The sequence below is a fragment of the Babylonia areolata genome, chromosome 25 (genome assembly GCF_041734735.1).
Source record: "Babylonia areolata isolate BAREFJ2019XMU chromosome 25, ASM4173473v1, whole genome shotgun sequence".
NCBI classification, from domain to species: domain Eukaryota; kingdom Metazoa; phylum Mollusca; class Gastropoda; order Neogastropoda; family Buccinidae; genus Babylonia; species Babylonia areolata.
This window is the reverse complement of record NC_134900.1, coordinates 32,768,660-32,792,906: the sequence shown is the minus strand read 5'-3', so window position 1 is coordinate 32,792,906 and position 24,247 is coordinate 32,768,660. Positions and strand designations below refer to the sequence as shown.

General features: G+C 42.3%; 1 protein-coding gene across 1 annotated transcript; it reads right to left on the bottom strand.

Moving 5' to 3' along the window:
* Nucleotides 1-2,040: 2,040 nt before the first annotated feature.
* LOC143299638 (beta-1,3-galactosyltransferase 5-like) lies at nt 2,041-14,926 on the bottom strand. Its single transcript, XM_076612938.1, has 4 exons — nt 14,835-14,926; nt 10,962-11,029; nt 7,476-8,057; nt 2,041-6,277 (listed from the first exon to the last, which is right to left on the bottom strand). The coding sequence occupies exons 2-4, from the start codon at nt 10,965-10,967 to the stop codon at nt 5,750-5,752; spliced, it is 1,116 nt and encodes a 371-aa protein (XP_076469053.1). The 5' UTR covers nt 10,968-11,029; nt 14,835-14,926; the 3' UTR covers nt 2,041-5,749.
* Between the last annotated feature and the right edge of the window lie 9,321 nt (nt 14,927-24,247).

Here is a 24,247-nt window from a genome sequence, read left to right as displayed (position 1 = left end):
GATGGGATGGACTGCACATCAAAATGACCACATCACACTATCCATAGAAAAAGTGCTAACATATTTTTTAGATTATATTAGAAGCACAAAAATCTTTCCACAGAGTTATCATTGAGAGCACAGAGCACAGAGAGAGAGAGAGAGAGAGAGAGAGAGAGAGAGAGAGAGAGAGAACACAGCACAGCACAGCACAATACGGCATAATACTTCTATTATGCTCTTGTTCAGCTTTCTCGCTGCCTGAAGTTTGGGGAGTGATGTGGCTGCCGCGCATGCGTCACGCAGGCCTCAAGCTACCAGGCGGTCAGCTACATGAAGGTTCGGTCCATTCTGTTTAGAAGTGCGTGGAAAAATTCACCGTGCGGAACATGGACAGGCAGTCTCGCGCACGGGCTTGTCCGTCAGTTGCATGAATAGGCTGACAACAGAGCGGACTGAGGCAAAGAAAATCTGCTAAGCCAGTGTGTGTCCCCGGTGTTTGGACTGCCCCGCACCCCTCCACCCCTCTCCCGCCTCGCACCCACCCTGGTAATCCGAACCCAGCCGTTGACCCAGGTCTCAAGACAGCGCCGCCTTCCCTCCTCGCCGGCCTGCGTGTCTCACTGCATCGTGGTACAATATTGGGTGTCGACTGGTCCGTGTCGCCATTCCCCCGGTTAGCGAACTAAAGGGCTAGTCCAGGGCAGATACAAAAATGGTCAAAATGAGTGCAACGAAACCGTTCTTTCCACGATAATATAGAATAAATCCTACTGATCACACTGATTTAAAGTTTACCGCTGTAGGTGGTCTGGAACATGATCAGATGTTGATTTTTGATAATTATTGTTCACACTACTGACCATGAGAAAGCCCCTTACAAAGAGTCGCAAGGCAAGAGCAAACCAGGGTTACGCAAGCGCGGTATAAGGGGTCGCCAGAGGAAAGCGTTTTTTTACCAGCCAGTATCAGTATCAGTATCAGTAGCTCAAGGAGGCGTCACTGCGTTCGGACAAATCCATATACGCTACACCACATCTGCCAAGCAGATGCCTGACCAGCAGCGTAACCCAACGCGCTTAGTCAGGCCTTGAGAAAAAAAAAGAAGTATATATATATATATATATATATATATAGAGAGAGAGAGAGAGAGAGAGAGAGAGAGAGAAGCGTACATACATAAATAAATAAATAATAATTATGATGGGGAAAAAAAAAAGATAGTAGTAATGAAAATAATGATAAAATAATAATAATAATAATAATAATAATAATAATAATAATAATAAATAAATAAATAAATAAATAATTAAATAAATAAAACAACAATGATGATTAATAAGCAAATAAATATAAAACATGAAGACACACATTCACACATACACCCACACATGCATAACAGATATGCCCCCAAAACGCAGTTTCATAGATATGAAAGCACAGTCAAATACATTACCAGCCAGCGGGCGTTACGCTTCAACGACGGTGGGGAATTGGGGTGGTGGCGGAGCTGTGGATTGGGTGATGGTGGTGGTGGGGTGGTGGAGTTGTGGATTGGGTGAAGGTGGTGGAGTTGTGGATTGGGTGATGGTGGTGGAGTTGTATTTGAAAAAGACAGAGCGGCGTCCGGGTGACCGAGAACCCTGGTTATCATGAAATGAGACATTTCTGACACGTGCTTATCTCGTGTTGTTTACAGCTCTGTGCACTTCACAAGAAGTTATGATAATGCAAAGACACATGATGAAATGAATGCTTTCAAACACACACACACACACACACGCGCGCGTACATACCACACACGCACGCACGCACGCATACACATACAAATACACGCGCGAAGACAGACACACGCGCGCGCGCTCACGCACTCACACAAATAACACAGTACACAAACAAAACACAAGAGATAGAGCACGCGCGCGCGCGCATACACACACACACACACACCACCACCACCACCACACCACACCACAACACACGCCCCCCCCCCCCCCCCCCCCCCCCCCCCCCCCACACACACACACACACACACCACCACCACCACCACCACGACGCCAAACCACACCCACATTCGTATATGTGAGAGAGAAAAGGAAAAAGAAAGGTTGAGGAGAGACATAATTTCAGACTCGCACAGTCAACATTTTTGTTTGTTTGTTTCTTGTTTTGTTTACCATCATATGAGAGGTAAAATGAGTGGGGGGAGGGGGGTGGGGGGTGGGAAGGGGAGAGGTGTTTTGAAGAAGACCTCTGTCGTGGAAATGGTCTGTGGGAGTGTGTCGTGTAGAACCTTTGGAAAAGGAATGAATGATTTCTTTTGAATAAGGAATAGCCCATGCGTATAATCATATTACATGCGTGTCCGTCGTTCTTTTTCCCTCCTACCCCCTTTGCCCCCCCTCACCCCCCACCCCCACCCCCCCGCCCCCCCTCTCCCCTCTGTCTGTGTGTCTTTCTCTGTCTCTCTCTTTTTCTTGTGTCTGTCTGTCAGTCTGTCTCATTCTCCACCTACTCTCCCCTCCCAGCCTTGTCCATGACTCGTTCTGCGTAAGTACTGTAAGAATCACTGCTCATGATATCATTTTAGGATACAGATTATTACATCCACCAGTAATCGGACGGACGCGTGCACGCACACACGCACGAACGCAACAGCGCATGTGCACACGCAAAAGGATAGATTTACAGAAATGTAGTCAAAGAGGAAAGGAGGGAGGGAGGAAGAGCACACACACACACACACACACACACACACGTGTGTGTGTGTGTGTGTATATATATATACATATACACATACACATACACATGCATATATTCACAGACGGGTGTAAAGTAACATAAGGTGCAGAAGGCTAGTGGAGTATGTACAGCGTGTGGTGTTTGTCGAGACTAACAGTAAATTTCCGTGGGAGCGTGTTGACACGCTCCCGTGCCCCTAGATAGGGAAAGGAGAGGATATGTTGGGGTTTAGGGTGTGGGAGGGGGGGTCTATTCAATCATATCCACAACATATACACTAAATATCTGGTCATATTTTAACAGCTCCGTCAAAAGGTGACAAATATATGCCAGGGAATTTAGATTAAAATTTGCGTTAGGTCAAAATGTCTGCAACAAAACCGTTCTTTTTACGATAAAATAAAAGAAATCATACTGATCACACTGATAAAAAGTTGACCACTATAGGGGGGCGGGAACATAAGTAGATTTTGATTTTTAATGTCCAGAATCGAACATTTTTATTAATTCTGCCTGTGTGAGAGTGCCTCACAAAGAGTCGCAAGGCAAGCACAGGCGAAGGTTACGCAAGTGCGGTATAAGGGTGGGCGGCAGATGATGGCAAAATTGAGCATCATGTCTTGATGTGAAAAGAACGGTATGAAATACATATTTTTCTTTGGAAATGAACCGATATTTGCAAATGTGACTCACGAACCCTGGCGCAGTAGACGTCGACTTAGCGTGGGATATAAATAATAATCATAATGATAACAATGGATCATAAATTTTATTAATGCTTATGTAAAACTTTGTTGTAGCACGTGTAACATTGAATCCAAGTTACCTAAACTAACTTTCCCGATGCAAATGTTTGAATTACTGGATTTATAATAATGATAGTAATGAATCTGTCATGCGACCTTAGCCAATGCAATGCATTCAAACAAAGCCTGTGCAAACTTATGTATTTTATTAATGATTACCTAAAACCTTATGACATATGTAACATGGAACCCAAAATACCTAAACTAACTTCCCCACCCTGGATGATTTTATTTTTCAGAAACACTGCAGCCACTCCATTTTCACATCAATTCTCCTCAGTGTTTAACTGTTTAAAGTACTACCGTTCATCTTATTATGAAATGGGAATTGTATTATTTATATCACTTGATAAAAATTTTCCTCTTTATCTGAAGAATTGTGATCAACACCGGATTCTTTGTATCTTTCTATTCGGTCAATCAACAGAAAAATGATTAGCGTTATCCTCACAGTGAACAAATATGCAGGACTGCAGAAAAACAAAATGTAATAAAAGTAAGACTGTGAGAAAAAACAAAACCAAACAACAACAACAACAATAACAACAACAAACAACAACTAAGTACTTGTGACTGACTGCTGCCGCGCTGATGCTGTCCCGTACCTCCGTTAGTAGGTCACTGCGGCAGATGACCGATACCGTACAGAAAATAAGAGAACTCTTTGGTGTCAAAAGGAAACAAATATTTTTAAGTTCATGTATTTTATACTAAATTGGTAGAGGACGCAAATTTGCTTTTATGAATGTTTTACAGTTTCTTACCAGTCATGACATTTCATAAAGAATGAAAACAGTATCATACTGACTGCAAAGGTGAACTTCACGAAGGCAGCACGGGATCATTTAGTTCGTAAGTACAATTCTGTTGACATTTTATACAATGCACAACTTGGAAATACTTCATGCTCTGCTTATTAACGTGTAGTATATACATATATCTAAATACGCGTTAACCCTTTCACCGCCCGTCAATTTTGAGTACAGAATTCCCTTGTGTAAACACAGAAAAGACAATGGCTGAGAATAGCTGGGGATTCCCTCTGCGGTGTATAGAAAATATAATGGCCTATCCTACCACCGAACATTAAGAGCAGTAGGTTCATGGATAACAGACCAATGAATGGTCACCTTTCAGTGACATGGGTCCTTCAATGAACATTGTCGGAGTACTGTCCAGACAATTCATTCAGAAAGCATGGAAGGCAGATGATGGCAAGATCGACCAACATCATGTCTTGATGTAAAAAGACGGTATCAAATACATATTTTTCTTTGAAAATGAACCGGTATTTGGAAATGTGACTCACAGACCCTGGCGCAGTATACACGTTAGTTTACCATGGGAAAGAAAATGCATCTGGCTGGAGTATGAAGGTGGCAAAATTGAAGTGCATCAGACAGTCATGAAGAGCAAAGACTGCCTGGAAGTTGGAAATGGGGGTTTCTCAGTCTGATACAATATAAACATGTGTTTACAATGATTTTTCAAATGTTTCACATGTTATCGGGATTGCGATAATTTTCGGTTCCGCTTTTCTGTGTTCAGGTACTCCTGTGCATGTAAACGACCCAATTAAAATATACATGTATACAAAATTAGAACTGTTTTCACATAAATCATGTGGATTCATCGCAGGAAAGCGTAAATCGTATGTGTTTGAACACAGATTCAGAGAATGTGTTGTTTCCGAAAGTGTGTGAAATGTACATAATTATGATACACGGAAATCTCGGATATGTTCATTCGCACCCCATGGTTGCTATATTGTTTGAAAATAAACTGTGTATGTTAATTTCGTCGTTGTTATGGTTTGTTTATGCATTTTTCTCTCATCCGGGGAAACTATTTTCTCAATTTGCTCTCCTCTAACAAGAGGGGCAACACCATTATAATGTTATTTCCAATGACTGCGAAGAAGGGATTCTTTTAAAGCCAAATTTGATGTCAGTTGACAAAGTATTTCTAGAGAAAATGACATGTTGAAGTTTACGATGGACACACACTTACACACACACACACACACACACACACACACACACACACACACACAACCGAAACCTGGTTATTACATAGACTCGTCTTGTTTACACACGTGAGCCACAAAAAATAAAACAAAAGCAAACAAAATAAAAGCTACCAACAGACAATCATATCTTGAGTGAGAGGAAATTCCCACTCGCAAAGCGAAACACCAATAAACAAGCAGATGAAAACGCTCTTCACTGTTTCTGTACACGACAAGGATGCTTGCCAGAAAAGGTTTTCCAGAAATGAAATGCAAGCTCAGGGGACACCATTTGAGACCCAACGGAATCCCCGTTATCCTGGAAAAGACACGGGTCTGGCGCTTTGGAGGCTGTCGAGAACTCCTTCCGCGTGAACGCTCGGTGACTTAAAGCCAAAGTGCGTGCCAGAGTGCCAGTCACGTGCACGTCCTCCATGTTGTTGTAGGGAAGGTAGGGGGCTACAGCCACCATGCGGGCCACAGACTCTCCTGGCAACACGTAGAGGTTGCCCTTGACGTGAGGAGGGTAGATATTGAAAGGGTACCCTTCCCGGCTGACTGCCCGTTTGCTTTTACGGTAACATTTCTCGGACTTCGCGTACGGCCCCCAGATAAGATCAGTTGAATTTGTTGAAAGCAGGCGCTGAAGACGTGGCACGTGCACGAACGTGTCATCATCAGTCTTCATCACGTGACTCACGTTTGGACAGAATTCATTCACCCATCTCAGACCCAGTAGAACCTGCACATACAAAAATGAAATGGTTTGTACATCTTATTACCTTCATCACCATTAAAATGTTGGTTGCTGTCACTGCTGTGATCAGTAATCAACAGTCAGTCTCTGTGTCATGTCATGAGTGTTGGCATTGTGTCCCCATGCTTGTCACCTATTTCACAGCACCACAGCCACCTGCCTAAGCTTCTCATGCCAGTACAGCCATCCTCGTAGCGACAACTATCCTCTGGGTACCACCAGGACTCAGGCTAGACAGCAAAAAACTCAGGGAAGGTGAGGCCCCCAGACAGGTGGCATGCCTCGTCCACACGAGTGTGTGATCATTATTCGCCCAGGTGCCCATGAACCATACCACTAGCTATGGGTAAATAGTCCTGAGTCTTAGGCGAGATAACAGCCAAAGGAGCTGATCTCTAAAGAAAACCAGGATTGCGACCATCAAGGAAATCTGCTGATGAACTTCAATATCTTCTCGGCAATTCCTACAGTTCACCATCTGAACAATACAATACAGTACAAGACAATACAACACTGAACGTTATGCCCTGCAAGCATTCCTTCCAGCTACAGCTGAGGGAAGGGAGTTACGTTTTGAAACGGGTTCCCTCAAGTATACAGTTTGTCGCATTTTCAATCAAATAAGAATCAAGAGCATTTGGGAATACGGATTGACGAGCGAGGCCGATCAGCTGAAAACGAACCTGTCACGCTTATATATACCCTTGATTTTCTCAACCGATTTACACAAATCTGAAGAACAATCCCTGAGGCTCTCAGATTTACTCATTTCAGTAAATTTACGGAAAAATTTCATCAGTGAAGAGGGTAAACAGCAGTCTTTTCCACTGAATCAGGCCTCGGTATTTCTCACTCTCGTGTCGCTCGGCCTGCAGCACATTTGCTGGTCTTCTCAAGTAGAAAGACTAAAACAAGGCTCTTACATAATGTCAACTTGTTCAAACTATCTCACCCTTTTAAACTGTCTGATTCATATCTGCTCTTTCCAGCCATCCAAGAACTAGACAGAAAACATTTTCCCTCTACCAATCCCTAATCTTAATCAAATTGTATACACATCATGCGCATTTCCACTATTTTTTAGCGAAAAGATACACAGGCATATGAATCAGTCTGCTGATAAATCATTACTTCATTTCAATCAGAAATTTGATGCAATAAAAAGCATAAGAACAACAGTTACCTTCAGAGTCAAATTGAAGTAGACATCCTGCAGTCCTTCCCACTGTACAATGTCCCCGTATTTCTCACTCTCCAGTCGCACAGCCTCCGACACGTTAGGTCCAAGTTTCCGGTCTTCCCCCATCAGAAAGATCAAAGCCACTCTCTTGGGTAATGTCTGCGGGGTGGGGCCAGGCCAGGTTCGGGTGATCACCACACTCCCCCACGTTTCACGGATAACTTGACGTTCCCGAGAGTTCTGAGGGCGGGACAACGTCATCACCAACATATCCACAGGTGTCTGACACGCGCGGCTTGCTCGGTACAGGTATGGGTACTCCAGGGAAAACTGCTGCTGACTTCGAGGCACGAAGAACTGAGGCCAGTCGTTGGGTTTCTCAAGATTTGGGGGTTTGTGCAGATTTTCAGTTTCAGTTTCATTCTGGAAGTGAAGCTCTAGAACTATCGGCGTGGCCGAAGCTTTGTTTTCTTGCCCACAGTATCGGTAACGTGATCCAGCTTGGAAGCTGAGGTAACTTATTAGGAGAACAGAGGACACCAGAGCAAAGATAGCGTAGTAACGTGGGTACCAAAGTCGCCGGCACTGCAACAGCGGAATGTACAGTTAGGAACAGATTAGTGAAAAGAACAGCGGAAATTACAAAAATAGCAAACGATTTTATACGCCCTCCTCCCCCGCCCTCCCCTCCAACACGCGCCGAACTGAAACGTGTGTCGTGATTTTTTCTTCTTTTTTTTTTGCGGGTGTATATATATATATATATATATATATATATATATATATATATATATATATATATCCTAAGGTCACCAAAGGAGCTCTGGAAACAATCTTCGAAACATTATACTTCAGCTCTTTGGTGACAAGGATATCATCTGGAATAACCAATGAAGAAATTTGGAAAAACTGAATATGGACGCTTTCAGTGTTATCACGAGAACCGTTAGCCGAACTTGTCATGGCAGAATGCTGGCAGAATCTGGATTTTGTATACGAAAAGAAAGACCTCGAACGTACAAAAAGATGTGTTCCACAAAATCATCCACAGCACCTGTCCTAGCTATTCTTTTTTATTTATTCTATTGCCGCAATACATGTGGTGTGGTTCGTCCGTCGGGATCGACGAGGACCATCTAGTCATCCTGGGGGTGGGTGGGTTGGCCTCTGTGGGTGCGCAGATGACTGGTTAGGCCAATTCGCGCCCGGAAGGTTCTGACGCAGTGTGGACAGGGGATGGTGGCGGCTGTCGGGGACTTGCTGGCCCTGCTTTTCCTGGCCCATTCAAACCTATCATGTACAATTTAGACCTACCAGTATACCATTCAGACAAACATTTGCACTGTTTACACCTACCTCCCTGCCATTCAGACCTACTATTTAGACATACAACTGTACCATTTAGACCCACTAGTATACCATTTTAGACCTAAAACAATAACATTTAGACCCACTACTATACCATTCGGTAAGTCTCTCCACCATACCACTTGATATTACTAACATCAAATGTTCAGTCCACTGTACCAATTTGATCCTGTGCATGTTTTTTTCAGTCTGTGTTCTGGAGAGGGAGTCATCAACTTTTCATTTGCATCCAAATACAGGAACACGGCCTGTTCCATTTGTACAGCTGCAGCGTAATGAACGAACGGCCCTCGTCACACACAGTTTTATCATGAATTTCTAGATTCCTCGAGGGTCCAAACATCAGTGGGTAAGTAAAGCTTCGCAAGCATTCCCGACAATATGAAACATGAACGATGACACATACGCGCACACTCTTCTGTTTCCCTTTAGCGCGTCTCAGGTGTCAGTACTTGGACCTGTACTGTTCGTGCTGTGCACTCAGCCGCTTTCATTCATTCATTCATTCATGCATGCCTTCCTACCTACATACATACATGCATATATATACATGATATGGAAATATACTGTCCAGCTTTGTCTTCCCAAATGACAATCAGCCTTAGAAAGAAAAAAATGAAACTTAAACACCAAAAAGCAGCGATGAGGGCGGGAAAGGGGTTGGGTGAGAGAGAAACCGACACAAAACTGAAAGAAACAGACAGACAGACAGACAGAGGAAGATGTATACACGTAGAATGGCAGGTCTTTGTGATTAAGATCGATATATATTTTCGGACTATCGAACGTCGGACCAATGCAACATCGGGAAAAGAGAAAAAAATAGACTGATGACACGTCGGTCTATTGCTCTGTCGGATCATTTCTATGTCGAATCATCGCTTCGTCGTCTCGTCGGGTTAATGATCGTCGGATTGAGGACTACTGATATGTCGCGCTATCGAGATGAAACCCACCACAACCATCACCACGCCCCATGTTCAGCAGACCCAGACTTCAACTTTCATTAACAGACTCTCCAAGTCCCACCACACAATTATGTTGGTAGTGAGAAACAGCAAACAATCCATTGGAATCAGTTTCAGTTTCAGTAGCTCAAGGAGGCGTCACTGCGTTCGGACAAATCCATATAGGCTACACCACATCTGCCAAGCAGATGCCTGACCAGCAGCGTAACCTACGCGCTTAGTCATGCCTTGAAAAAAAAAAACAGCTTTCTGTTGTGGTTGTTGTTTTTTTAAATAAAGATTGTAAAAATGAATTAAAAACCACACACGTAGAAATGGGATAATTTCCAACTGGGTGGGGATGTCGATATTGGTCAGCCACAAATGACCCCGTGGTTTATCCATCGCTGGTTCAGACTAACCCCAGCAGGGGAGACAGACTGTTCTGCTTCGCCACAGATTTAAGTCGATCATGCTGACTGCCCTTTACTTTCACCACACCTAAATACACTTTACTGCCACAAACGTGTTCACTAGTATCATGTACAGACGCTGCAAAATTAAACTGAAGGCGGAGCAATTCATAACACTCGTTGACACGCCCCCATTTTGCACGTAGAACAAGAAACAGAGAGAGAAAGGAGGAGGAAGAATAACAAGAACGGCGCCTCCACTTGAAATCTTTAACCCTTTCACCGCCAAGCTCGCATATATGCACAGGCGTGGTAGAGGACCCATGTCACTAAAAGGTGACCATTCATTGGTCTGTTATCCATGAACCTACTGCTCTTAATGCTCGGTGGTAGGCCATATTTTCTATACATCGCAGGGGGGAATCCCCAGCTATTCTTAGCCACTGTCTTTTCTGTGTTTATAGCACAAGGGACTTCTGTACTCTAAATTGACTGGCGGTGAAAAGGTTAAAGTAGACAGAATGCTGAAGGGGGATTCTTTTGTCTCATCAACCGTTGAACTCGTCTATCAAAACAACACACACAATCTCCTCCAACCATATCTCATCTGCACCATCATCTGGAGGCTGAGAAAGAGACAGAACGTGTGTGTGTGTGTGTGTGTGTGTGTGTGTGTGTGTGTGTACGAGTGCGTGCGTGCGTGCGCGCGCGCGCGCGCGTGTGTGAGTGTGTATGTGAGTATTTGTACACACACTACTAACCAGCATTTTGGGGACTAAAATGCAGACTGCCTGCCAAGATGGTCTGTTCCTTGAATCTCGTACTGATCCTGTTGATAAACAAATGACAAAATTATGTGTAAAACTACAAGTGGTTGGATTGCGAGAAAAGTAGAGACATACACAAACAGAGACAGACAGTGAAACAGTGAGAGACAGAGAGTGAGAAAAAGGGAGTGAGAGACAGAGACACAAAGAAATGGAGACAGAGACTGAGAGAGAGAGAGAGGGAGGGAGAGAGAGAGGGGGAGGGAGAGGGAGAGAGAGAGATAGTGAAAGAAAGAGAGATTGTGTGTGTAGTAGTAGTAGTCTTCAGTTTAACGTCCTCCACTTTGTGATATTAGATGTGTGTGTGTGTGTGTGTGTGTGTGTGTGTGTGTGTGTGTGTGTGTGTGTGTGTGTGTGTGTGTGTGTGTGTGTGTGTGTGTGTGTGACTAAGTGCTAGGGGGGTGCATACACAGGCGAAACCACAACATTCATCTTGGTCAAGTGAATATGGCAGATGCAGTGCGTCTCATACACACACACGCACGCGCGCACACACACACACGCAAGTACGCACGCGCACACGCACGTGGACCCAACAGGCACGTTTATAAAAGACTTTTCTCGAACATACGTACACATACAAGTTTGTGTGCGTCCCACAGACATATAAACACGCATTTCATCAGACAAAATGTAAAATAATCTATTGCTTGTCCATTTCGTTCTGCAACTTTTCTTCTTTTTCTTTCTTTTTTTTCTTTTTTTTTTCTTTTTGTTTTTTTTTTTTTTGCTGCCCCATCATCTGCGCCCTTTCAGTGGCATTATTCCACGCCGTCCATTTAGATTCCCCCATACACGGCCACACCCGGGTTCGTCCGTCGCAGTCCCAGCGAACCATCGATGTTAGGTCGCCAGGAGGCTACACACCCTGCACTGCTGCTGAGTCACTTCGGTGGTGTTCAGTGGTGCCTGTTCTCTTTTAACGTACTTAGGACACCACCTACTAAGCCCCCTACTAATGACAATAAATGTCGTTAGTCGCGGAGCCAGACTGAGTGAGCGTCTCTCCCAGAGTGGAGACCGCCACCACGTCCCTCAAACAACAGCCCCCCATGAATCTGCCGACTCTGACGACATTGACAGGACTCACCCCAAGCACGGAATTGGAGGGGTATCGAAACTGAGGTCATCATGAGAGCAGGGCATGAAAGGCCATAGACTTTGAGACTATTTTGTTTATATTGATGACGATGAAGGAGGAGGAGGATGACGATGGTGATGACGATGTTGCTATGGAGGTCCATTTTGGTTTGGGACTGCGTGACAAGGCTGTACTCTACGCTTCCTGTCATAATGATATCCCGGCGTTAACCAGGCCCGAGAGAAACAGACACTTGCAGTGTTGGTCAGGTAATTAGAGCAACACACCCAAAGACGCATCCTTGAAGTGGATGACACTCGACTGTGTGGTCCCAGTCTCCCCATTTAAGCCCACAGCACACTCAACTCTGGGTAGGAGCCGGCCACGGGCCGAAAAACCCACCTGCGCTGGGATTCGAACCCGGGTCCTCCCAGCCGTCAGTCCGCGACGCTAACCACTTCGCCACGGTGGCTGGTACTTTTTTTATTTTTTATTTTTTATTCAACAAGTATTGTATACTCGGTATTGCAGCAGAAAAACGTACAACCCAACAAACGACAACATTCCGGATTCAGCTTGGTAATAAACTGTACTTGTCAATGCGACTGGACAAACACGCTCACACGGGCGCGCGCGCACACACGCACATTGTTAACCGATGTTATATCTTCCTGTTACTTTTTAGTGTTTCCATGATATCGACCGACATGTTTTTATTCATGTCTTTTTTTGTGTGTGTTCTCCTTTAACTAATATCTAATCACACACACGCACGAACGCGAACGCAAACACACACGCAAACACACACACACACACACACACACACACACACACGCACGCACGCACACACACACACACACACACACACACTCACACAAAGGTGGGGGAGTGTGTGTGTGTGTGTGTGTTAGGGGGACCGGGGGGGGGGTGATGATTAGATTAGGTGAGTATTGGGTGGTGGGAAGGAGGTGGGTTTTCGTCTAAATTCACAATAGTGGATAAACGTTATCCGAACGAACGCACGCGGGGAAGAGGTGAGTAAGGTGTGTAGGCGCTGGGGTTGTGGGGGTGGGGGGCGATCACCTCGTAAAACGCATTACCACTGCTGACAGACAACACATTAGCACAAGCATTCTGTGAATGGAAATCAAGTCCAAAGTTTCGCTTTTCAACCACGAGTGATATCCGAAACGACACATTAAAACCGCTAACATCCTCCAGCTAATCCAATGAGACCTGCGTGAATCTAGAAAGACTGGGTGATTTTCACCAGTTTCTGTATTTACTTTCCTGTGTTCGAGACTGGTTTCGAGTGGTGAAACCATGACATTGACAGATGAAGGGAATACAACAAAATTATTTGAAGAAATAACTCTACAAGTTTTAGATTTTAATATAAAAACAATGAACATTCCTTGACCCACTTTCTCACCAAGAGATAGAGAAATAATTTGATTGACTATTTGACCGATTGATTGATTGACTAATTGACTGATTGGTTCTGATTAATTGACTGATTGATTCATTGATTCATTCTTTCTTTCTTTCTGTCTTTCATTCTTTTACCTGCAAACCAGATATTTTTTGTGAGTCAATAATTATATAAATTGCATACCCGTGGCACTGGCGAAGAACACGACAAATCGCACCGGACATGTTAACCCCGTTTTGTGTAAATTGATTTTGACCAAAGTGCCTGGAAAGTGTTACATTTATTTCTTAATCAGAAAGACATTTTGATTTCAAAGGTGATAACATCTGGGATTTATTACGTGGAATACGTGTGTCCCACATGCGGGACGCTACGACTGAACGGGCAGGGGTTTACCATGCACAAAAACAGAAGAAAAAAAACAGCCATTGCTTTCAAAAGCACTTGGTTTCTTCACACCTTTGTATAACCCGAGGGTATATTTTAGTTTTGTTTCATTGAAAATCATCTAGAGTAAGAGTTTTCGTCTTTTTTGTGTTGTGTTTTTTTGTTTTTATTTTTATTTTTTGTTGGTTTTTTTTTTTTTCTTTTTTTTTTTTTGGTTTTGTTTTTGTTTTCTTTTTACCATTGAAGACATCCGACACATACTAAAGATGGACAGGACTGTGTATAACATTTTTCTTGCTGCCATGTTTATCTTTTTGTTGCTCATAAATGTCAAATCATTTGGAATAATAACACGAACTGCCTGACTTTACATAGGTGTGTGTGTGTGCGCGCGCGCGCGTGCGTGCGTGTGTGTGTGTGTGTGTGTGTGTGCGTGTGTGTGTGTGTGTGTCTTTCCAGACCATTCCCGTTCCGATGTCCAACTAATACTTTCACAGCAAGTCATCTTCATCACCACCTGGAGTGATATCAATACCAACCAGACCACGTTTCTATTTTTTATTCTTTATGTCTGCTTTGTTCCACCACTTTCTGTGGGTTTTTTTTTCAGACAATTCCTTGTAGCAATGTCCAACGAGTACTTTCATTATCATCGTCACGGTCACCATACATATGAAATAATAACAACACGAAACTTACCATGTTTTCTTTTCCCTTAAAAAAAATCTGGCTTTGCACTTTCCCTTCCATCTTTTATCCCGGAAGACCATTCCCTGTTTCGATATCCATCGAATATGTTTCACAGCAAATCATCATCGTCAGCAGCAGCAGCAGCAGCATCAGCCGTCATCATCTCCTGTGCGAGTTTGCTTGACAACAACGATTAAACTTTGACAACAACGCTTACCTCAAAGCAGTCAGTTCTCGCTCTCAAGTCTTCACTACTGCATTCGCACGATCCAGGACATGGGGACAAAGTGCGCAACGCTGGGATAGCTCGAGACGTGTTCTTGTGTTTGCGTTTACACAAACAAACATATTCAAGTCAGCCAACATGGAAGTAGGACAATTAAGGACGGCGGCTCGACGTTGATATAAGTTTGTGAATTTTTCTTCAACAACCGTTTCAATGGTCGTTAACTTAGGGACATTTTTTTCATATATTGGTGAAGGTGGACCGGGATGAAGACGATGTTGCTACGGAGGTCCTCTTTAGGTTTGGGACCACGTGACAAGGCTGTATTCTACGCACGCACGCGCTCGCACGCTCACACATCTCTCTCTCTCTCTCTCTCTCACCATGAAAGACGTATACACCCTCCAGTCTCTACCCCAGTGTGTGTGTGTGTGTGTGTGTATGTGTGTTTGTGTGCGTGCGCGCGTGCGCGCGCTCACGCGCGTTTGCTGGGAAAGAGAGGGAGAGAGAGAGAGTTTAATCAAGTATTGGCCAATGTCGCTCTTGGTGCGGTGCAAACAAAATATAAGATTTTTTTTTTTTAAGTATTGCGAGTTCATGTCACCAAGAAAGAACACAACACAGATAGACTGACAAGAGTATATTCTGTTCATGCCTAGAAGCTACGAGTAACGCTAATATAAGCTGACTGGGAAACAAAGAATTTTGGTGATATATAATTTTTTTTTCTTTTTTCCCCCTTGCACAGAAGGTTATATTTCTCAATATAGAAACATTCATCACAAATTTTGGTTTTTGTTGTTGTTGTTGTTTTTAGGACAAAGAACGGAAGAAGAATAAAACAACAACAAACAATAAAAAGAAAACAACAACAACAACAACAACAAAACAAAAAACAAAACAAAAACAGAAAAGAAACAAACAAAAAAGCATATCGTTCAAGTAACACGTTTCACAAGTTTCATTACACTGAGGTACACTTTGTTTTAAGTCAACATAACAGAAAGAAAATTATGTCATCATGTGTATTGATGCTGAAAAAAAATACACACACACACATATACACACACACACACACACACACACACATATATATATATATATATATATATATATATATATATACACATACATTCATACATACATACATACATAAAACCACCATAAATGAAACTTTTGAGTCCATTTCATTTTTAGATCAAATCATGAGAAGTAGTATAAGAGATGGGGGTTCTATATACAACTTTTTTGGGCGTATTAGCTTGTGTTAAGGCCCTCAAGCATAAAAAAAATTTAGCCAAAACCTGTGTATGTTGGAGTAATATGACCCTCAAGCATAAAAAAATATATATATAGTTAAAACAAGTTATATGTGTATGGAGAGCCAAATCACAAGATAAAAAAAAAAAAATGGTTGGATATGTGTATGGGGGAGCGAAACGGTCATGGGGGTTCTATATACAACCGACCCCAGCCCAAAACCGCGCAATACCGCCCTCAAGCATAAAAACGAAAAACCGGCTTAAATATGTGTATGGAGAGCCAAATGGTCCTTAAAGAGAGGAGGTTGAGTCAACCGTTCACATAGTTTGCTTTTTTTGGATGGTTTACCATCTTGAATATCAAATAGATTTTTCTTTAACAACTGAGTTTTGTGTTTCGATTTTATGTCTGTTTTCATTGCATTGAATTTTTCAACTTCAGCCAGAATGAGACTAAATTCTTCATCGCTTATTTTATCATCTTCTAATGCTTTTGAAATAAGATCATTTATAGTGTTCAGTTTTGACTCGGCCAACACGCGAATCTCGTTGTGCTTCATAGCTTGTGACATTAATTTTTTATGAATAAATTTACAAGTTAAACCAACCACACCAAGGAGACCAGCTCCCACTTCTATTCCAATAGCTACGGGAGCAGCGGCGACACTCAACAGTAATCCAACACCCGATGCCCCAAGGGCGATACTAAGAGTTGTCAGCGTTGTATCCGCGGCTGTAGCGATATTTACACCGCGTTTATATTTTTTATAAAATAAAGTTCTTTCATCACGGTCTTTTTCGAGGTTGTTTTTTATATTCGATATCTCTCGTAGGCGAAACTCCATTATTCTATAGTAATCATTTTTTTAAATGATGGTAACAGGATGAGGAGAGTAGCGCAGTCTTTTAAGCTGAAGAGGTCCGATGTGAATAAAGTCGAGAGATATTTTATCTAATGATGGACGTTTGATGACACCTTCGAGCGAGAATTCTATAGAGGGATCGGGTTGATCAGATGGGTCAACCACTGGAATTTTGATGGTAATTCTCAAGAGTTTATTTTTAAGATTTCCAGGCCATTTTATCTGCAACCCTTTTAAAACTTCTACAAAATCATCTGGCACCCCACTAAGGAGTATATCTAAAACGACAGTTGACCCCTGAATAGGCGGCTCAAAATCAAACTCTTTAATTAACCGCAGTGTGCCAGTCTTTTTACCTCTCATACCAATAACATATCCGAAGTCGTCGCTGTTAACGACGATTAGATCTTTACGCGTATGATAGGAAGCCAACAGTTTACCACTATTTTGTATTTTTTGTAGAGCGTGATTTCTTCCAATACTAACATAGGGTTGTTTTATTTCAAAATCTAAATCCCAGTTATCCACCGGATAAGGTACCCATGTATCATCGTCGGAAAGAACAAGATGATGTGGTTTGTTCACAACAACACCGTCAACGTTCACGTCTGCAAGTTCGCTGAATTTGTTGACACCACCACCATTACTCGTTATTTCTTTTCTTTTGTACGTTCCTTCAGAAAGTTGGAAGGCGTACAACTGATTTTCTTTTCCCGACACATCAAATCCGTCTGTATCTCCGAGATCAACCAAACCGAGCGTAGTGCAGGGTTTGATATTATGTGTTCCTGGCCCTCCGGGATCAACCATTTTCTAATATTTATAGTATATTCTAAATATTCAAATTGGCGCAACGTAGTCTTCTTAAGGAAATATTTTGAGGAAGACGCAGCTGCATCCACAAACTCATTGTTTCCTGTTTTGTGGTAATACCTTCAAGCGAGAATTCTATATGACTACCCTGCGGTATAACATCATAGGGCATAGCATCATCTTGTTTTTCAATGGTGATTCTCAGGGGTTGATTTGCAAGATTTTTGGGCCATTTAATGTAAAACCCTTGAAAAACTTTTACAAAATCATCAGGCTCTTCACCGAGAATTACATCAAAAATAATACGGAAACGGAAGCCCCACAAACTAGTTAGATCATGAAAATCTATTCCTAATTCAGATTTATCCTTCGAGCGTTTCTTAAGCACATAACACCTCCCCTGGTAGTTTAGTAAATGTACATCCAACGCTCTTAAATCAGCGAACATCCAACCACTGTTTTTTATTCTATAATTATTTTCTTCTTCTTTGGTAATGTAAGGTGATTCAATTTTAAAATCTACCATCCCCTTGTCGAGGGGTTTTAGCTGCCATGTACCGTTTAAACGAACAAGTTGATAGGGCTCATCATTGACAACATCATCCTCACTCACGATATCACCAATTTTTACTTCTTTTCTTTTGTACGTTCCTTCAGAAAGCTGGAATGCGTACAACTTATTTTCTTTTCCCGGCACATCAAATCCCTCTGTATCTCCGAGATCAACCAAACCGAGCGTAGTGCAGGGTTCAACCATATCTTATATGTAATGTAATATTTAAATAATCAATAGAAACGGGATTATGATTTTCATCTACTATAGAAAGTGTTAAACGTGGTAAATCTCCGTGAGAAAGTCTTTTGTACTGGGGTGATGTCAACGTGGTTGTTCGACCACCCCCGCATCTTTCATTTTCTACTGGGATTGATTGTAACAACGTAGAAGGCAATCCGTTATAGAAATTATCGGTGGTATTAATTTGAGAGAGGTGAATGTAAAGTGCTTTATGTATCGCGAGCCGCGGATGCCTGTTTCCTATCACCATTATTCCCGGCGCGATGAGTTTTTGGGGGAACCCCAGAGTATGTGCAAGACGCTCAGAAAGTTCAATCGATTTGGTGCTCTTTATTCTCAGATAGCCACTCGGAGCGTGCAAGTCTAACTCTGCACCGTGGGGGGTGAACACTTCTTTATTCAATTCACACACATTATAATAACCATCTGGGATTATTATCTTACGATCGGTAGTAGTAAAGAAATTGTTTCCGAGCTCATCACTGATATTTTTCCAGTTGGGATAATAAGTTATTTCACGCAGCGCGATTTCTAGTCTTCCACTTTGATTAGATATGCACCGCGGTAATTCGTCTTTTTGAATATCGGTTGTTATTATATACATAGCTATGAATAAGAAAATTTACAGCTTCAATAAGGACGCGTCCTATACAACCGGGTATAAAGAAAAAAGAATAAGTTGTACGCGAGTGATCTACGTGAACAGCGAATATTCTTTTACCGCCAAGTTTCCCGATGTTTTTCAGTCTTATGCGAACCCCACTATGACTGGGGAGATGAATGCAGCCTGGCTTGCGTGGAGAAACAACCCGATAGTGTGGTGGCAGAATCAAATCAATTTTGTGGTATGGTGCGCGACCGCCGGGTGTGGAGTAACGGAAGAACATTTTCAAGCTTCTGATCCGTTTATTCGAGCCGTGTATAGGTTTCATTTTTACTATCAGATTCGGAGGTTATTGGACGAGTTAAAAATCCCGCTACCCACCGACCAAGCATTTAACATGTATAATAATCCGTTTGATAAAACAGTTTATCAGCGTTTGTGTGCCGAATTTGGGCAGAGGGATTGGAGACAGAAAATAGAAAAGCATGGCTTTGGTTTGGGAGAATTTATTCAGGCTGAGGCCCCCGGTGGGGCTGCACGACAGGCAATGAGAAACAGAGGAGAGGGACCTGTGTTCTTTAGCCCCCACGATAAAATCAGACATACGGTGGACATCACCCGGGCTTGGACAACATTTATTCCTGATAAGGGGTTGGGTTTTACACATGCGGGGATAGTTCGTCTCAACGATAGCATTCGCACTTATGTGTGGGCTCTAATAGGGTCACAAGCGCAAACGCGCACGAGTATAACAACAAAAGGAACTGGATTTGATGCGCAAAAACAATTTTTAGCCAATGTTGAAGATGCGATTAATGCCCCCGAAAACCTACAAACGGCGATAAAAAAATACCAGGACGTTCTCCAGTACGCGAGATCCGAAGTAAACTTTGCATTTGGTGTTGGCCTTTATATGGCCCCATCTGATATGGCATTGAGGGTTGGTACACACATTAATTATAATAATAAAATTGTCATTGCGACAGAAGAACAGAATATTGGTGTTAATGATGGATTAAACGAACTACCACACATTGTACCACCTACCCAGAGTGTTTCACCCCAGAGTGTTCCACCTACCCAAAGTGTTCCTGCATACTATTTTGTTGCCCCATCAGGAAAAGCTCTTCAATGGTCTAGAGGTCACTGGGCTCTTGTGCCACCTTCTGATGCAGACTTGGCAATGCTTGATGCGAGTAATACGGTGCTCGATTATAAATCACACAAGCCTTTGACAACACCGAGGACAGGAGCGGGTGAAACGAGAGTTTTGTTAGGCATTCGCGGGTGGTTCACTCTTACCTATAGAAATAAAAAATTAATACAAACATCTCGACCAGGATTTGCAATAGCTACCGGTGCTGGTAATAGACCCTTTCTGTATGGTGCAGGTTCTTCGGATAACAAATTTAAACTCAAACCAGCGAAAGTATCGTACGAAGAAGAGCCAACAACTCACAAAGACTATAAAGTCGCTCTTACTTTAGGATTGATAGGTGGTATTTACTTTCTCTTCTTTAAATAATCAAACAGGAGGAGGCCAGCACCGAGCACGAGTGCCCACATGTTGTTGGCTAACCACCCAACCGCTTTACCCAACGTGCTTAATAACCACGAAACAATAGTCCCAATGACTCCTGGGAGGGCATCAATCACCTTTAAACCTAATTTTTTAAGTAATTCTCCCAAATCTTTAAGTCTTTTTCTTATCCAGTTGTCATCTTTTTTACCCGGCGGCGCCCGTGGAGTGCCCCCTCCACCCGTAACGGCCAAAACGATAGTGCTGATAATCATACCAAAGGCAGTAAGAATGGAAACGATAGTAATGCCTTGTTCTCTAAAAAGCGTTCGAATACGTTCCGCTAGTGTTGTGTCCTCCTCAAGAATTCTGTGTATCGTTTCACGCATTCTGCTGATTTGAGATCGCAGCACTTCTTTGTGTGTTGATATCGCTTCTAGCCGTGCAGCACGCTCGATGTTTAGATCGTCTAATTGTAAACGCAAGGGTTTGATTTCGCTTTCATCTTTATCAGCTAGTTCCGCAGACTGAATTCTTATTTTTAAAGTTGATATTTCTTCATCCAGGTGAGAGAGTTTTGAGAGGTTGTCAGAAAGATTACCGCGCTGTCTTTGCATGGCTTTGTCTAAACCTTTGAGTTCACGAATATAACCACCCAGTTCATCGGTGAGGGGAGGATCATCTATAGTTTTAAGTACTTCATCGATTGTATTTGGTGAGAAATCATCCATCTCAATTTCTTCACCCAGTTTGGCTTCAACCTTTTGGAGAGCCGCGACAGTTTGGGGTTTTAAGTTTTTCCTCCTCCAGTCTACAAAACCAAGTTCCTCGCGAATAATATTTGCTCCACCAGGTTTTCCCGCTAGTGTTGAAAGTGCTAGGGGTTGTTTCGTGCGGACGTTAATGATATTAAAATCTGGATTATTTTTTAATCGTAGTGTACCTCTACTATCAAGTTCAAAATTGGCATAATTTCGCCAAACATCGGGCTCTTGTCCAAATGCATCATAGTAATCATCAACCGCGCTCTTTAATAATTCTGTTTGCAAGAAACTAGATTCTATTATTCCACCTTCTGCGAACCCTTCCGCCATCTCACCACCTTCCGCCATATTAAACTTATAATATAAAGTTATATCATTATATCTATATAAAACCAAAAAAATGAGTGGAAGAAAGCTTAATCCAATGAGAAGTTTGCGGGAGCCGCGGGGGATAAAGGGCGTGCGGCAGACTGTCGTGATTACTAACAATCCGTCAACTATCGATCAGAATCAACAACTTCTTGTACGCTTTCCTAATTTAGGTGTTGATGATGTGATCGTTCCGGGGAGTGTTCGGCTAGCATTCAAAATTTCTTTGACTTCTACCACAGATGTGAACAGAACACTCGTTGATAATATTGGTAGAGCCATAGTACGTAAAACAACCATTCGCATTTCCGGTAATGAAATCATGAGCGTTGAAGATAGTGATGTATTTTATACTTATGGAGATCTTTGGCGAACTCGACAAGAATGAAGAAACGCCGTTTATCAAGGTATTGACTTAACTACACACCGTAATGTGACACGATTGCGTATTAACGCGGATAATGGAGATGACACTATCGCTAGAGATGCCGCCATTGCGGAGGCTTATGGTAATCGATTTTGTATTCCGCTTGATTTCGAATTGCTAGAATCTCATGCACCATTTTATCAGAGTGCTCTCGGCGATCGCCTGGAGTATGAACTTACCTTTAACGCTTATAGCAAGGTTATCCGCAGCACAGACCCGGATGCATTCTATACGATAGAAGGGATTAGTCTCGAGTTTGAGAAAGTCACACAACCCGAACTTGCGAGACAGATAGCCGGTTATTATTCAGGTAGGCTCGCTATTTTATTTGATAGAATACTACGACATCGTAAAATTCCTCTGGACAAATCTGACACACTCTGGAATATTAATCTCAACGTGCCGGCAAAAAGTATGAAGGGTGTACTGCTGTTGTTTGATGAGTATTACAATCCTAAGATCGATAAGGTTGAAGTGACGATCGAAGGTGTGCCCAATCAACTGTTTAGTCAAGGTATGCGTTCCTATCAACAATGGGATGAAATCAGAAAGTTTTTCGGAACGCAAAAACGCGACCCCGAAGTAGACAAAGTGGTAAAAGATTTAGAACTAGCGGATGTCACAATCGGTGAATATTTCACGAATAATTATGCTCTTTGGTTGGATATGCGCACCACAGATGATAATTCTCTTCACGGGAGTGGACGTCGTATCGAAAATGCGTCTGAAGGCATTACGATTCAGATTCAGAAAAAAGCTGAAACGGCAGAACCGCTAAATGCGTATGTATTTGTAATTATGGATGGACAATTAAATATAGAAGATGGAAGATTTGTCGAGGCTGTTTACTAAAGAAGCACATTCCGCAATTATTTGCGGGCAAACTGGGTGTGGTAAGACCGAATTTATTTTAGATTTATTACAAACGACATATCATGGTGTGTTCGAGAATATTGTAATTCTATGCCCTACTCTCGAATATAATAAAGCCTATCGATCCCGAGTGTGGGTAAGAAAGGACCGCGGGGTATACACCGTTAATCCCGGTGATAAACTTCACGAATGGCTTGGGCTGTTTTTTGAAATATTTGCCGGGGAGCCAACGTTGTACATCATCGATGACTGTAGTGACTTAAAGGCTCTTACTCAAAAGAAGCAAATGTTGAGTAAACTCGCATTTTCTGGAAGACACGCGAAACAGTCTGTGTGGGTGTTGACTCAGAAATACAACTCGGTTCTTACTGACCTTCGCGAACAAACAAAATGGGTGGCTTTATTTCACTGTAAGGATAGGGACTCGTTTGATGAGTGTTTAAGAGAAAACGATGTCATTCCAACACAAAATGAACGTAAAGAGGTTAGGAAATCATTGGCAAATACCAAACACTCCAAGTTGATATTAAAAACTGATCAACCAGTTGCATATAAAATTTGCTAGTAATAATCAACAGCTGTTTAACAATGCTTAACAGTTCCTTAGCACTGGTTAGCAATTTCTTAACACTGGTTAGCAATTTCTTAACACTTTTAGTCGTTGGATTTGTAGTTTTTTATTATTTTAAACTTAAAAGGAGATATATAGAATATAAGAAGAAGATGGACCAATTACTATCCGAGGATCCCAAACGCGACAGGCTTATGGCGGTGGTCTCAGCCGGTGGAGCAAAAGAATATTTAGGGAAAGAGTTTAGTGTTGATAAAATCGAAGCGATGAAAGATCCGGATATAGACAAGCTTTATACGAGATACGAAGCGAGTTTAGGATCGATGATTACAAAATCACTCGGTAATACAATTATACAACTGTATACCAGAGCAGTTTGTATGTATCTCCCAATTGATGACCAAACAAAATTAAATAGTGATCTCGAGCAAGATCCATTCCTGGGACATGCGCTTAACAGTTTTACTTGCGAACTATATCACAGATTTGGCATGTTCTTAGCTCCGCTCACCACAGCTGTAACTACTGTTAAACATTGTCAAT